Raw genomic sequence first — 17,714 nt, forward strand, 5'->3', positions numbered from 1 at the left:
TCTTTTAAAACATTAAAAAAATTATTGCAATATCATCATTATTATTTTGTCAGCTTTGGCACGGGACTATGATGAATAGGTCATGTTTTAACCAAGAGGGGAAAACGCGACATCCCGGGTGTCCTGAGACACAGTGCTCTTCTGTAAGGTGTACTGTATCATTTACAGCCTACCTTCTGATGTTCATATTTCGTTCTGTAACAGGAAAAGAAGGGAAGCTCTCCTCATGTGAAGCCTACATGATCCGCATGATGAGGCGCTCAGTCACGCTATAGTAAAGAGTGTGACCTCTAGCCTACTGTTTGAATTTTGTTACAAATTTAACAGGAAGTGGTTTTATGAAAAAATCTTTTTATTTATATCTCAGTCATGCCCCCATCTTTCTGTTTACTTTAACTGTAAAAAAAGGGAGTCTTTTGAAAGCATGAAATGAATGAAAAGAAGGCTATATGTATTATTTATTTTACAGTTAAATTATTATTATAGTTTTTTTTTTTTTTAAATGTCAAAAGCACTTTGTTCCTACATGAACGGACTACCTCTTTGCACTTCAATAATAATAAAAAAGACTATGATATTTTGCATATTTGTTTTTGCTGTTTTTAGGAGGTTATTTTTCCTGTAAAGATATCGAGATATATATTGTATATCGAGATATAGCTAAATATATCGAGATTTTTTTTTTTGCTCCATATCGCCCAGCCCTAGGTTCCATCGATTACTCCGACAACACCAGGGAAGGCTGCTATATTCATAAATGCAGCTTTTGAGCCTACAAAGTAGGAATGTCCAGTGGAAATGAATTGAACTGTGACACAATATGAGGTTCCGAAAGTGCTGTAATTGTTTGTGTGATCACTCTGCTTACAGAAGGTTGTGACAGACCTAAATCATCAATGCTGCATTGTTGCATTTTACCCGGGTGCCAAATATCATAATGTAGCGATTACTTTCATTTCTAGCGCTATGGCATTCCTGCGCTGTGTCGGAGATGTTAGCGTGTCTCTAATAAGATCCGTCACAAACATGATCCCTGCACGATCTAATCTATAGAGTCTTATTAACTCAGTGTCATCCATTGTCTGCAACATATTTCTTCTACCTCTTTGTCTTTCTGCTCTTATCTCCGCTGCTAAAGACTTAAATGTCCTCGTCCGTGCTCCTAACAAATTTGACCTTAAGACCTCTTTTAAGGGTTAAGATGCTTTCTGAATTACTTTTATCTTTACTAGGACTTTTTAGTTAATTTTAAGACTAAACGCCCACATTTCTAAGAAAGTTCTTAGAATTTTGTCACTAGGAGCTACTCTTTCAACTAAGATTCTTTATGAATACGGGCCCTGGCTTTTAACAATGCTTATTTATAAAAAAATATATATAATTTTGAATGATTTAGACATCATTTATGTAATTTAATCAATTACACATTTATCATTTTAGTTAATCATTAATAGGCACTTTGTTAAAATTAATATAAATAGCTTACATAAAGTCATATAAATAAGCTTTAAAATCAATAAATAAAACTATTTAAAAAAGAAGCTTACTGAGCTTAAATGTTCAATTTTCTCTATATCAACTAAATTAACTTAACTTTTACTTGCATTGACATATCACAATCTTTCATAGACAGCTTTTCTTCTTGCTGTGTATTTCTTTTTTTAATTCTTAATATTTTTCAATCGTAATATTCTGCAGAAGTGAGAAATTAATCTCACTGCTTCTCTCGCGAGAAGTGAATCTCAGTTCCACAGCGTGTGATTGGCTGTTCACTACTGATGTCACAGCTAAACTCCTGAACTCAGGATCAAAGCCTGAGTTGACAGAGAGAGCTGATTATCAGCATCATGGGACCAACAAAGCCTTAATACAATGGTTTGTCAACTCAAAACGAATCCTGTAACCCTGAGTTTGTTAAACTACCATCATGGTACAGGCCCCAGGGCACCATGCAATCATCGAGTCAACCATGAACTCTTCTGCACACCAGATAATTTTAGTTTCAAATGTGAAGAATAAAACCAAATATAATAACTACTTGAATAAAAACCGAAAACAATAAATAAAATGGATGATAACTGCAACGGATGATTGTGTTTTAGGTGCATATTAGGGGTGGCACGGTTCACAAAACCCATGGTTCGGTTGGTATCACGGTTTTCGGTTCTGTACGGTTCTTGTTGTTTTTTCTTTTAATCGTTAACACTCCAGAAATGTGATATGATACATAGCTTAAAGCTACACTGTGTAACTTTTTTTTGTTTATTCTTAGCTAAAAACACTTAGTTCTTTCAAAAATATAAGTGCTCATTAATGTATATTTTCTTCTTTCAAGTAATAAAGTATTCTCGTAAGTTTATAATATGCCATTGAAAATACATACAGGTGAGGGGTTCGAATGCTGGTCGCCATGTTGCCCCTCCATCTTGGAAGTACATTAGCCAAAGAGGGACATACCCATAAATTCAAGCTTCGCCTTTCGCGTTTTAACACTTGATGGAACCGTGTCGAATGTGAAGAGGGGGATTGCCATGTTAATCTTGGACTAAATCGGCCACCGTAGAAGTTAAAATGAAATCAGAATTGAGAGGAACAGAAACTATTATTTGCTGGATGGTCATATACCTTTTCAACGCTAGATGAGGGAAAATATCACACAGTGGAGCTTTAATTATCCACAATTTAGGATACAGTATTAAAAAAAAAAAATTATATCATGTAATCATGCTTAAACTGAACTTGACCATCTCTGAGGAAAGCTAGGTGAGATTTTGATACAGCAAGAGAGAAGACATTGATGACATGCTTTTCATTTATTTGGCAAAAAAGGAGAATGTGTATTGCCATCTCTACAGGAACTTATGTGCTTTAAGCCTTGTTTATACTCGATGCGTCCGCATGAGCGCAAGGGTACGCACGGCAAAAATGACGTCAACGCGGAGCGCGCGAGACCCCACTTTGCTTGCCGGTGTGCACTTTAATTTGTGTAACTTTGTGTGCGGCTCCGCAGCCGAAGAAGCACGAGTTCCAGGCGAATCTGGCCGAGCATGACGTCTCATCACCTAGTCTGCACGTAGAGTATAAACACCTCAAATGAGGCACGCGCGCAGTCAGCGAGAGAGACGAAGGAAACAAACAAGGATGCAAATTAGGGCTGGGATAAACGATTATTATTTTTTAACGATTAATCTAGCGATTATTTTTCGGTGCATCGATCAATCTAACGATTAATTTTCCCTGCCCGATTCGATTTCGGTTCGATTATCTCCCCCATTAATTGCCTAATAGCAATTTATACATGTTGATTTTATTATCTGAATGAAAATACAAATTCCTTAACATTGCAATATATTTATTGCTCTTAAAATTCCAAAGTAAAAGACTATACAAGAGCAATGCATTCAATAAAACCTTCAAAACATAAAGTACACACACACACACACACACACACACACACACAAATAAATAAGTATAAACCAACAACAAAGAAACACAGTATATGATTTTTCTATGTATGCAACTCAGCCTACAGGCTATGCCCATCGATTAAATATCAACAGGTTGGCTATTCAAATCCGGGGACACACTGCAAGCATGACGCGCGGAAAATGAGTGCTAGAAATAAAAGAGTGCCCTTTTTTTCACATGACACGCGAGAGTGTTGAGCGTCTCCAGGCAAATTAGAATAGGAAAAGATGTTTATATATCATTTTGGCACAAATACATATTAATAAATGACATATTCATGTTTGAAAGTCTCTAGGTTAACATAAATGCAGATATAGGCCTAATTCTAATAACAAAAAACGACAATTATCGATTTTGAAATATTGCAACTGTCAATACAGAATATAAATATTCTGTAGCCTATTTTGCCGTCAATACCATATATATGTGGTCAATAGGCTACTGCCGACGTTGTCTTTGCTGTATCAGTAGGCTTAGGGCTGGGCGATAAAACGATAACGATAATTATCACGATATAATTTTCCTCGATAAAACGATAACAACAGGTCGATAAATTCTCGATATAATGCTTACGCGCTATGCGTAATGCTGCGCATGCGTATTGCAGACCGGGCGTCTGCGTGCTGCACGCGGTAATGTTTACAGTCTGTGGCTGACAGGCTTGGAGGATCGGAGATAAGTGGAGCGATAAAAATGAGCAATAGTGAAGAAAATGCAGCGCTCACGGCCAGCTCGGGGGACACAGATATCGTTGACAAGTTAGTTCGCTCAACTTCAGTGGTTTGGAGATATTTTAGCGATCCCATCCGACATAAAACAGAGCGACGTGCGTGGACTGCTTATCATAGGTTCACGTTCACCACACGGAATTTAATTATTAAATTATCGTGTTTCTTCAAAGTCCTTCCATATAACATGCAGCCCAACACAGCGGTGAATCTACATTAACTACATTCACACACCGGCTTATTACCTTGTTAGCTGTAGTGGGTGACTTATTTACAACAGGCTAACGTTACCAAACTATAATCACTAAAACATCGGACTTGTACATTGCTATCATAATTGTTTGTCTTTGGTGATGTATTAATGACTCCGCATCGCCTGTATCAAAAGAGAAATAATGTCATCTGGTGTTTAAAATGAATAAAATAGACTAGACAGCCCTTACTGGAGATCCACAAATACTGAACTTTTCTCTCTCCCGACCAGCCCACTGTCGGTGAGGTGTTTTTGTGTGTGTGTGTCGGTGAGATGCACGGTGGACCAATCCACTGTGAGGCAAGAGAAGGGGCCTCAAAATGTTTCTTAAAACGCTTTTTTTTTGGACCGTTTGCGTTTTTAGTGTTTTACTTACACAATTAAATATATATGATGCAATATCGAGCGTTTTTGTTCTATTTAAGCTGCGAAAATCGTTCACAGCAGAACCGCAACGCGTCTCACAGCAACGTGGGTAAATGAACGATTCATTGTTTGAATGAATCGTTTGAATGAACGACTCAATGACTCGCTCATTAAGACGGCCACCTGCTGCCACCTACTGGTGGTTTAATTTGATCTTTAAACATACTTTTCAACATGTCTTATTTGTCTATTGAAAAATACAAATCTCAAAACATTATTTAATGCTGTTGTAATTTTTCAGTGTAAATTATTTAATTTGATTGGTAACAGCCCTTATAGTGTTTTATTTTAATTAAATGTATTGATCAAAATTACAAATATAAAATGAAACATGAAGCTTAGCCTATATTTAATAAGATTAAGGGAAAATGCCCTTTATAAAAGGTGAAAATATCACAAATTTCAAATGATGCAGATTTAAATATGTCAAAGCTGAGTGAACACTGGTGAGAATATTGCTTCAGAATAAATTATATTTACAACACACAAACACAAACACACTTTTCCAGACAAGCTAATTTTTTACTTGGACAAGCTTGAACGATATACTTGTTCGAAGGACAAGCACATGAACATGCTTAATTGTAAGCCCTGTATAATGATATATTATTGATATATAGTGTTAAGTAAAAAAATGCTGGCCACAGTTAAGATTTTAATAAATAAATCTACCTCAGTTTAAATAAATTGTTCGCTTGTTTGGGAAGTGTTTGTCATGTTTTGACAATAAAGGATAGTTTAAAACCACAGCTAACTGTTTGTTTTCTACATATTTCACTCAGGAGCAAAAATATGCCTTTAAACTTTAAAGAAATAAACATTGGGCCATATCGCCCAGCCCTAAGTAGGCTATTTATGTTTAACATTAAGAATAGGGCTTCCCTCCGCATCAATAGCAGCACCAGTGTTCAGACACTGGTCAGACACGCTTCTAGTGTGCAGAGGCAGAGAAAACGCCACACAGCCGCCCCGTGGCTGACACGCAACAGAAACGTGGCATGACAGTGAAAACAGTTACATGTAGAGTGCATTACGGGCGCCAATATTCCGTTTAAAACCGGAATAGTCCTGGGATGAAACTGTGCTCACTTAGACGTTGGATACCCTCGGTCACATCAGCGCGATAAGACATTGAACATTTTAAATTTAAAACAGTTTATTATGTAGGTAGCCAATGTGCCCGATGCTTTCACTTGATGCAAACGGTTGTTTTTGTGATTAAAATACATAAAATATTACCAAAACATCTGTCTTCCTCTGTGCAGAAATTTGTTTATGTAAGTTAGCCGTGACAACAAAACGTGTATGCGCGCCTGTGTTAAGAGCGCTAGTTGCTCCGTGTGTGCCAATAACCCGCAAGCCTTGCACTTCTGAAAGTCTGAGTAGCCACTCGTATTGCTACCATAGATATACATAATATAATATACTTATATATTAATTAGATAATATACTTTATTATGTATATCTATGGTTGCTACTTCTATCCGGCGCCACCATCTTTGTTTTGGGTCTGACGAATCGGCGCGCATATTTTGCGTCAACGTATTTTTTGCGTCGACATCATCGATGACATCGACACGTTGTCCCGGCCCTAATGCAAATGGAAATTATGGCACTCATTTTATTTAAAATTGTGCGATTCATTGATTTATTGACTATCGTGACAAGCCTAATTGGATCTGGAACAGGACAATGATCCCAAGCACATCAACAAATCTACAACAGAACGACTGAAAAAGAAAAGAATCAAGGTGTTACGGTGGCCCAGTCAAAGCCCAGACCTCAACCAGATAATAGTCATACAGAAAACAATTAATTCAAGTTATTGCTGCTAAAGGTGGTTTTACAAGCTATCAAATCATAGAGTGTACTTAGCTCGTCACATATGGCTTCTCGATTTTGGCTTTATTTTTGTTAACTAAATAATGACATTGAAATGTGTTGTTGTACATCTGAGGTTGTATTTACCTAATCTTAAAACCTGCTTAGGACCAGATGTTTTTTTATTATTTTTATTATGACCTGATAGAATTTAAAAGGGAGTACTGCATACTTATATATATATATATATATATATATATATATATATTTATTTATTTATTTATTTATTTATTTATTTATTTTTTTCACAACACTGTTTTACTATTTTTTTTATCAAATTAATGCAGCCTTGTTGCACATAAGAGGCTTTCAAAAATACTAAAACATTCTCTCCATACCTTTTGAACGATTGATATCAATATACATGCATTTTTTTGCAGTTACTACATTGATAGGCGGGTGACCAAAGTGGAAGACTTTATGAAGACGAGACTTCTGGACACCCTGTCTGATCAGATTACCAAGGTGTTAAAGGTAAGATTTACAGCCAGCCTAGATACGTGTTGAGGTTGTTGTTGTGAGAGTGTGTAAGTCCCTCCAGTGCTCATTAACTGTGTTTATCTCAAGGGCCCCGGGTTTATCCTCAGCTGCACCGTCCAAACAAGCTGTCGCCAGTCTAATAGGTGGCCTAGTGTTAAGGAAGCGTGGGTCAGGGCACAGTAAGGAAGGAAAGCGTTTGATTGGGTTTACAATGTACAAGTTCCCCCTCAGCCTCATGATGTCTCAGCTGCTCTAGGAACAGTCCCCTTTCGGTCTAATAAGCAGTACCAGGTTTCACAACATTTAAGACTTCCCTCAGGAGGCCCAATCTATAAATACATAGCTCTCCTGTTTTATGCATCTCAAACTCACACATCTGGTCCAGTGTTCGGCCGAAAGTGAAAGAGGGGGGAAACTGGACTTCCTCACAAATATCAAACAAAAGACGCCAAAGTTTTGTTCACTCCCAAACCCAGAGGGACAGTGATTAGAGCCCTTTACATGTGTGATGTCAGATGAACAAGTGCTTATTCCGCTTTTAAACTTCAGACCCAAAGGTCCGTTTATATAAAATAAGTAATAAAAGATGGAATTCGCATTTCTTTTTTTTCTTTTTCTTGAGTAGATCTGCAGGTGTTTGGCGGCACAGCCTCCTGCTGTTCATGACAGTTTATGGATTTATTTTGAAGGACGATTTATGCTTTAGTGTTGATTCTCTGGCTGTCACTCGCTACAGCAGGTCCTGAGGTTCACAGTGTGTCTGAATCGCAAGTGGAGAGAATGAGAAGAGCTTTTCTTTGGCTTATTATGGAATATGCCTAATACCCAACATGTGTTCTATTATAACCAGACTCTGACCCTGCAGCTGGACGGCAGTCGGTTGTGTATTATATTGCAGAGTTGGGATCCGATCTCAAATCATGCCCACAAACTGTTCATGGACAGTCTGATTCATATTGAACACAAGAACTGAAGACATGATTCTGTTTTTTATCAGTCAGCTGAATGGAGAAAAAAAAAACTGCTTTCATGACATTTCTTATTAAATTGCAGTAGTACATATTGTTTGTATGTATGTATTTACATACAGATACTACCATTCAAAATATTGGGGTGAATACATTTTTTAAATGTATTTTAGATTTTTTGAAATATGTATTTTATGCTCTTCAAGGCTGCATGTATTTATTTGATTTTATATATTATGTAAATTAATGTATATAAGTTACATGAATGTGTATATGAATATTTAAGTATATTTAATAATATAGGCCTACTTATATGTATAGTAGGCCTACACCCTGTGGCTATTTTTGGGGTTTACGTGTCAGGACAATAAAAACAGTAAAATTGTGAAATATTATTACAATTTAAAATAACCATTACTCGAGTCTTCAGAAATCATTATAATGCTGATTTGGTGAGCAATAAACATTTATTTTTATTTTCTTGTGAAAGCAGTGCTTTTCTTGAAGATTCTTTGATGAATTGTAAGTTTAAAAGAATGCAATTTAATCTGAAATAGAAATATTTTGTGACATAATCATTTTTATGTCATATAATATATAAAACCAATGTTTGGTCATTTTAGTATGGTCTCGTCTGTTTGACTGTATGAATCAAACCTAACAACCATCCCATCACTCAGTGATAACGTTGACATGTGCACCAATATGCGACTATTTATAATAATCAGAGTAAGTAGGTGTTTACATGACGAGCATAACTCTTCACTCCAGTTTACATGCAATTTTCATTATTCTGATTTTTCACTTTTAAACCACACTCAGATAGGCATAGGCTACAGTATGCATGTTAGCGGCCATTGTTTTGATCCACTCGCATCAAATTCATAATACATTTTTATGGAATGTAGCTTACTGGATATTATTCGGCTTCGTGATGAACATGCCAGGTTTGCCTGCCGCCGTCGTGTTCTTCGCGCCGTCTATGAAGATACGAAGCAGAGACTGTTCAGTTGTGTTGACAGAGTTTAGTGATTTGGAGAAGAGAAAACTTCAGAAAAATGTCCAAAATGTTCATTCATGAAGTTGTGTGAACAACACGCGGTATCTGTGTACGTCCGTGCACATGCGCACTTTGGTCAGAATAGTTCGAGTTTAAAGCTACACTGTGATATTTTCCCCCATCTAGTGGTGAAAAGGTATATGACCATCTAATGAATAGTTTCAGCATGGCAATCCCCCTCTTCACATTCGACACGGTTCCATCGAGTGTTAAAACGCGAAAGACGAAGCTTGAAGTCCCTCTTTGGCTAATGTACTTTCAAGATGGAGGGGCAACGTGACAACTGAATTCGAACTCCTCCCCTTTATGAATTTCATTGGCATATTATAAACTTAAGAGAATACTTTATTACATGAAAGAAGTAAATATACATTAATGAGAACATATTTTTTTGAAAGAACTAAGTGTTTTTAGCTAAGAATAAACTAAAAACGTTACACAGTGTAGCTTTAGTGCGACTATGGTTACTAATATTATAGATTTAATCGTTTGATCTAAGAATTGTATTTACATGAGATAATCGCAATATTGTCAAAATCATTATGATGAGAGATGTAGGCTGAACATAGTCAATGATTGATAATTTGTCTAATCTGATAAATATTTGTCTATTTCTGTCTTTCAGATAGTTCAGACTCATGCTCCTGAGAAGCGTGTGTGGCTGGGTGGAGTTGGTCCTGCTTGGGCAGGGGGCACCAATAATTTGTCAGACACATTTGCTGCTGGTTTTCTGTAAGTAAAGCATAGTCTGTAGGTGGTAGCCTACTCTAACTAACTTTTTATGGTAATTTAATCAGTTTATTTTTTTTCTCTGATTAATCATTGTAATTTACTTTTTCAATCAATGTTAATTTGTTTTATTATTTGTTAGTTATTTGTCATAATGTCTCCATATAAAAATGTAATTATTTAGCCTGACAAGCCAGATCCACATCAAGAAGTTTGGTCTGGAAACTCACCATTGACAGGGCTCAATCCGAGAGGCGGGATAAACGCATAGACTGTAAAAAAATAGGATAAACGGTTGTCTTTCAAACTCCCTCTGCACACAATTGGATAGCGCTACAACCAACAAGAGCAATGTGAAGCGAAACTCGTTCTCGTTGATAGATTAAACTTTCGCCGTATCCGGTGTGAATGACTTCAGTGCCGTTCTTAGTTCTTTTCTCAGAGAAAAGCTTAACAGGAGAATTAATTTATTTTGTAACAATAATTTCATTCTTAATCAAATATGAGTTCGTCATAATAAATCAGACAAAAAAAATACTCCGCCTCCATTGAACCGATTGGTAACGCCCAACCGAGTCGCACTCAACGGGAGTAACGCATTACTTGAGATTCAAGATGGCTGCCATGCCTTTTCTCTGAGTTCTTGGCTGCCTACAATCTATTAAAAATCTACTTAATCGCATTAAGGACCATTAAATAAAGTTTGAGATTTGCTTAATATATGCACTTTGATCACAAACGGTGGATTTTGAGAGCATCGAGTTGTAAAGAACTTTGTAATTTGCAACAGTTTATACCACACTTTGGAGTCTTCTGGCCTTGCTAGGCCTGAAGATCTATCCTCACCTTAACATCTAACTTGGTACATCGTGGTAAGAGTGAGTAATCATGCCTCCTAAATCTAAAGCAATGCCTGATGAGGATGCTGTTGTGACCATGAGTACACTTACCCAGTTACTGGATCAGCAGAAAGAATTCTACAAAGACATGCTACAACAGCAACAAGAAAACTTTAAGAGTTTTATTCAAATAATCATGGATGGAAACACAAAAAGGTTTTATGGTGTTATTAGAGATGTCCAGGAGTTGAAAACGAGTCTACAATTCACTCAAGGCATCATGGAAGATATGAAAAAAGGATATATAGACATTGATGTAAAAATCAAATCATTTGAAAGCAGTATTGCAAAGTCAAGGCAGGAAATGGATGAGTTATTTAATAAGTTGGACTACATTGATAATCAGTCCAGGAGATCCAATCTTCTAATTGATGGGATTGCAGAGGAAAAAGGAGAAACTGTGAGTGGACTAGAAATCAAGATTCAACAAGTGCTATCTGAGAATTTGGGTCTCGATGGTACAAAAATTGAGATTGAGCGAGCATATCGGATGGGCCAGTTCCAGGAAGGAAGAAAGCAGAGGAAAATTGTTGTTAAGTTTTTGAGATTTAAAGATCGCCAACGCATCCTTTTTTCTGCGAAGAAATTAAAGGGCACAAATATTTACATCAACGAAGACTTTTCAGATGTGGTGCAGCAAAGGAGAAGGGAATTGCTGCCTAAACTGAAAGCAGCCAGAGAAAAAGGTGAAAGAGCCAGTCTAAGGTATGACAAACTTATCATTTGGCCTGCCATTGGACAAAGAGAATAACTGACTTTGTTTACTATCCAACTCCAATTGTGTTTCATTGATGTTTTTAATCTTTTGTAAATATGTCATCTTTATTTGTAAACTTGTCAAAGAAAGGATTACTTTTAGCTCATTTAAACATATGCAGTCTTAGAAACAAGATTCATGAAATCACAAGAATCTGTTCAACAGAAAATATTCATGTTTTAGCTTTATCTGAAACACATCTAGACGACAGTTTTGAGAACTCACAGCTTACTGTTGATAAATACAAATTATATAGAAGAGATAGAAATCAAAATGGTGGGGGAGTTGCGTTTTATATAAAGGAGAATATTGTTGCTACATTTAAATCAGATTTAATGTGCAGAGATATTGAAATAATATGGTTAGAGATTAAACTTCCATTTAATAAGCCATTTTTGGTTGGTTGCTGTTATAGACCTCCAAACTCAAATGTAGAGTATGTACAAAAAATATGTGAAAATATGGACATGGTTTCAGATCAAAATAAGGATATCTTTCTGCTTGGGGATTTTAATATTGATTGGTTTTCAAAAAAGTGCTCATTGCATAAAAAGCTGTTTACAATGGCTACTGTATGCAATCTCAAACAAGTGGTGACACAACCCACAAGAATTGCTATGGATAATACATCTAAATCAACATGCATAGATCATATCTTTACTAATGTTCCTGATTTATGTTCACAAGCTGTTTCTGTGGGGGTAGGATGCAGTGATCATAACCTGATAGCAATTTCAATAATGATGAAAATTCCTAAATCTGGTGGAAGGATCATGTATCGTAGATCATATAAAAACTTTAATCCTAGATTGTTTGTTGATGAGGTCAATAACTCAAATTGGTCTGCAGTTCTTCAGGAGGAGGATGTAAATGCTTCTCTTAACATTTTTATGGACACTCTTAGTAAAATAGTTGATAAACATGCACCTCTTCGGAAAAAATCTATAAAAATCAACAGTGCTCCATGGTTAGATGAAGAGCTAATGTCCCTCATGAGGCAAAGGGACAATGCCAAAGATATGGCCTTCAAATCAAAATGTGATGTAGACAGAGCACATTATCGCAAGTTGAGAAACAAAGCTACAAAACTAAATAACATAAAAAAGAAAGCATATTATGGACAAAAAATCTCCAATTCTAGGAATGATAGCAAACAATTGTGGAAGGTATTACAGGAATTGATGTGTAAAAAGTCAAATAATTTGAATATATACATGGAGACTAATGATGGTGACATTTTAAGTAAACCTTGTGATATTGCCAATCATTTGAATGATTTTTTTATATGCAAAGTAGAACAATTAAGATCTTGTATGACAATGCAAGACACTGAATCTCCTTGTGACAATGTTAGATTTATTATGAGAGGGAAATTTTGCTCCCTGTCATTTAATACTTGTGATGAGGACAACGTTAAGAAGTTGCTTCTCTCTTTATCTGATGAGAAAACCCCTGGTAATGATCATCTTGATGGCAAAATTTTTAAAATTGTTGCAAATATTTTGTCCAAACCAATATGTCACATCTTTAATAGGTCAGTTCTCAGCGGAGTGTTTCCGAAGATATGGAAACAGTCTAAAATTGTGCCTTTACTGAAAGATGAAAAGGCAGGGTTTACTCCTTCTAATTGCAGACCAATTCATATTCTTCCTGTATTAAGCAAAATATTTGAAAGGTTACTTTTTAATCAAATGCTAGAGTACTTTACATTAAATGAATTGCTAACGAGTTCACAGCATGCCTATAGACCAGGCCATTCAACTAACACTGCATTAGTGCATATGGTTGATCAGTGGCTTACATATATAGAGAATAAAAGACTTGTTGGTGCAGTACTTTTAGATTTTACAGCTGCATTTGATGTAATTGACCATGATATTCTGTTGTCAAAGCTCAAGTATTATGGATTCTCACAATTGTCTGCTTCACTGATAAGGAGTTATCTATATGGCAGAACTCAGCAAGTATTTTTTAATGGTAGTTTTTCTGATAGTAAATGTATATCATGCGGTATTCCACAGGGCAGCTGTCTGGGTCCACTCTTATTTTCAATTTTTGTGAATGATTTGCCCCATGTTGTTAGAAATGCAGAAGTTGTACTGTATGCAGATGATGCAAGTTTATTTTGTGCATCTCCTTCAAAAACCGATCTAAGTATGAACCTTCAAAACCAATTAAATTTGATTATCAACTGGGTTAATTTGAACAAATTAGTACTAAATATTTCTAAGACCAAATGTATTGTTTTTGGTACTAAACACTTGTTAAATAAACCTTGTAACCTAAATTTGAACATTGATACAACTTTGGTTGAGCAGGTTACTACAACTAAACTCTTGGGTGTCAAGCTGGATAATCAGCTCTCATGGACTGATCAGATAAATCATATTGTTTCTAGGATGGGCAGAGGCATTGCTTTAGCTAGGAAGTGTGTGCCGTTTTGTCCACCCTCAGTCATGAAAACAGTAGTCCAGTCTTTGGTTTTGTCACACCTGGAGTACTGCTCAGTTATTTGGTCCAGTGCTACACAAGAGCACTTGAGAAAACTTCAACTTGCTCAGAATAGAGCAGCCAGAGTTGCTCTTGGCTGTTCGTACAGGACCGGTGTGAATGAGATGCACACTATATTAGTATGGTTAAAGGTACAGGATAAATTAAAGATAAGTCTTCTGTGTTACATGCATAACGCTATCTATAAAAACAAGCCTACATTTTTTGTGGATAAATTGGTGTACAGTGGATATTGCCATCAACATATTACTCGGCAGGTCAGCTCAGGTGATTTAGTTGTTCCTTTTGCACAATCAAACTATATGAGAAGAACTGTACTATTTAGATCCTCAGTAGCTTGGAATCAACTCTCAATGTGTATAAGACAAACAAGCAACATATCTTATTTTAAAAAAAATGTTAAAAAATGTATGATCTGTAATGATAACTAAGTGTAATGACTCAAATTGAAGTGTATGTAGTCTTTTGATAACATATTTTAAAAAGTGTAATGTGATTGTGTATATTGTTTTGATATTGTAAAATGGACCCCAGGAAGATTAGCGACCACTCGTGGAAGCTAATGGGGTTCCAAATAAATAAACAAATAAACAAAAACTTTCATCACCAAATAACGCGAGCAGTGTTGTTTGAATGGGAGCGCACACAGGTAACGTTAGCACCAAAAAAAAGAAAGAAAAGAAGGCCTGCACAGCAAACTATATACTGCTGCTCAGAGAGGGATGGAAAAAAAATTAAGCATGTAACTTACTGAGAATGAGGTATGAGAAAACTGTATAGCTAACACCACATATATTTTAGCTATAACTTACCTAAATAATCCATTGCAATGTATTTAGCTATAACTATCAGTAGGCCTATAAGTTACAGTCGTCTGTTTTGCTAGTTCTTGTTTCAATAGTGTCTGTAATTATCAATGACAAAAGTATTCACATCGGTGTTTGTTTTCTTCCTAAATTAATCTGACTTTTGAACGAACTGGATAAATGAACGTTTTAAGAGGCTCACTCATTAAAAGAGCGAATCCCTGCCGCCTACTGGCGGTTTCAATACTTAATTTCTTTCTTTTTATAATCTATACTATGTTAGAATTTTATAAATGATTATACACAAATTTCATGACCTTATGAGGTGTATAATCTCTTAACATGTTTTTATAACAGATTCGAGGTAAATATAGCAGCAGGGTAGAAAAGTCAGCAGAGGGAGAGGAGGAGCAGGTGATCAGGTAAAGATGCCATTCAATCAATAAAATAAAATTAGATAGATAGATAGATAGATAGATAGATAGATAGATAGATAGATAGATAGATAGATAGATAGATAGATAGATAGATAGATAGATAGATAGATAGATAGATAGATAGATAGATAGATAGATAGATAGATAGATAGATAGATGGATAGATAGATAGATATGAGGAGATAGATAGATAGATATCTAGGGTGCGTATAGATTTCTAGGCTATTAATTATTGACATTACATATAGAATTCAAATTCATAAGTTAGACTTAATTTGTAAGTACAGAAACAAAGATGCATGGTCTGTAACAGTATGTAACAGGGCTGTGTATTGCCAAGAATCTGGCGATACAATACGTATCACGATACAGGGGCTACGATGCGATATATTGTTATATATAGCGATTTTGTAAGAGAGGCAATATATTGCGATATTTCTTTTTATATAAATATATATATATATATATATAGAGAGAGAGAGAGAGAGAGAGAGAGAGAGAGAGAGAGAGAGAGAGAGAGAGAGAAAGACCTCATTTAAAAAAATGAAGAACACAACCATATGTATAAAACATGACAAGTATTTTATTTAATTAATACATTATCATTTATAACACTAATCACCATTTTGTGAAGTCTAAGTAAATGTAAATAGTAAAGTGACTGCAGGATTCTTTATGTCAAAATGTTTTAAAAGTTCACAGTATAGCAGTGACTATTTAACAACAGGAAATGCATAGTCCATTCCATGACTGAATAACTGTTTTAAATTTAATACAGTAAAGCTGTTTTCTTTAAAGCAGTCCATTATATAAAGTGCTATTTCAAGTACTGAACTGCAGAGCTGGTGCATCCACATCGCTATGATTTTTCGTTCAGCTTCCACCGCTGTCAATTTTGGTGTGTGTTTATTTTGTTACTGAGAGGAAAACGTGCTGTACATTCTATCGAAACGCCTCTCAGCAGCGTGGTCGCGGATGACGTCAGGAATGTTAAGCGAGCTCTCTGATTCAATGTGTTTTCAGAGTATTAGATTTTAACTTCGCCTATTTTGCAAACAAAATGACTCTTGTCGATTTCCTTAGTTGCTTATTTATAGCTGAAGCCAAAATGAGTCCACACTTCAGCTCTGTATGCTGCGGGAGCGGAATAATTCTATCGTCTGTGGTTTAAACCGAACACAAAGCCACGACTCTTGGATGTAAATAAATAAATAAATATCAATACAGTGTTTTCGATACAGTATCGCCAAACATAATTGTAGCAAAGTTCGTGAATGTGAGGAAGGAAGAGGACACGGGGGTCGGCTAGACGGTTGATGCTCTTTATTTTCTCTCAATATTCAAGGCACACTCCGTAGTGTGGAGATTCTTGCAAACTCAAAACAATAGCGATCACTTCCGGGTCGGCACTTCCGGCTTCCGGTAACTCAGTCTCTGTGGGGGTTTGGCATCAACCGTCCGAACTCTCTCTCTCCCTGGTCTCTGGTTCCGCCGAGGTTTTATACCCTCTCCGCGCTCATTACTAGAACAAGAGACAGGTGTTATCAATCTGCGTCCAACCCACTCACTTACCGCTCGTCCCGCGGCTCTCTCTCCCGCTGCAGACCTCGCTGAACCACGCCCCCCTTGCCACAATAATATCGCGATATTCACGTGTTTCGATATTTTCTTACACCCCTAGTATGTAAAGTATTAATCACCTAATTGCTGTTAAAGGCACAGTATGTAAGTTTCACCACTAGAAGTCACTTATTCAAAACAAATGGGTCGCTTGATGACGCCGTGAATGAGCGTGAAATCATGGGGGTTGTTGGGTCCTATTACACTCCTGAACAAAATCTTAAGATCAGGGGATTCATTGCAAGTTTTACACATTTCGCACATGTGGATCATAACCGGGTTGTAAGTGCTGATTCAAAATGCCAAAAGAAGAAACAGGAGCAAGAGACAAAAAATAGAGAGTAGGCAATTTATTGAAAACTGCATTTAAACTCAAATGGGTCGTTCATCAGCTGATCAAAAGTTTAAGACCATAGCCCAAAAATAAACGCACAGCAGTACTAAAAGTGTCAAAAAAGGACTCAGTAGTGAGTAGCCCCACCGTTGTTGTTGATCACTTCAAAAACTCGTTTCGGCATGCTTGATGCGACTGTTTCCAGGAGTCTGGTGGGAACGTTGCTCCGTGGTGAAGATGGCTTCACGAAGGGCATCCACGGTCTGGAACTGACGTCCATTTTTGTAAACTTCCCTTGCCATCCATCCCCAAATGTTCTCAATGGGATTTAGATCAGGGGAAGAGGCAGGATGGTTC

General features: G+C 36.4%; 1 protein-coding gene and 1 long non-coding RNA gene across 3 annotated transcripts in view; one reads left to right on the forward strand and one right to left on the reverse strand.

The window, feature by feature from the left end:
* The window catches only part of LOC137045372 (uncharacterized), a 120,667-nt gene extending 111,341 nt beyond the window's left edge, over nt 1-9,326 (reverse strand). Inside the window, exon 1 of the long non-coding RNA XR_010898756.1 lies at nt 9,118-9,326. This is a non-coding gene — a long non-coding RNA (uncharacterized lncRNA). The remainder of the gene's footprint in view (nt 1-9,117) is intronic.
* Nucleotides 1-17,714, forward strand: part of hpse2 (heparanase 2) — a 176,873-nt gene that overhangs the window by 119,381 nt on the left and 39,778 nt on the right. For both annotated transcript variants that reach the window (XM_067421959.1, XM_067421960.1), the window contains 2 exons: nt 7,137-7,230; nt 9,890-9,996. In XM_067421959.1, coding sequence (XP_067278060.1) covers nt 7,137-7,230; nt 9,890-9,996 — 201 coding nt within the window. The remainder of the gene's footprint in view (nt 1-7,136; nt 7,231-9,889; nt 9,997-17,714) is intronic.

The sequence above is a fragment of the Pseudorasbora parva genome, chromosome 17 (genome assembly GCF_024679245.1).
Source record: "Pseudorasbora parva isolate DD20220531a chromosome 17, ASM2467924v1, whole genome shotgun sequence".
Taxonomy (NCBI): Eukaryota; Metazoa; Chordata; class Actinopteri; order Cypriniformes; family Gobionidae; genus Pseudorasbora; species Pseudorasbora parva.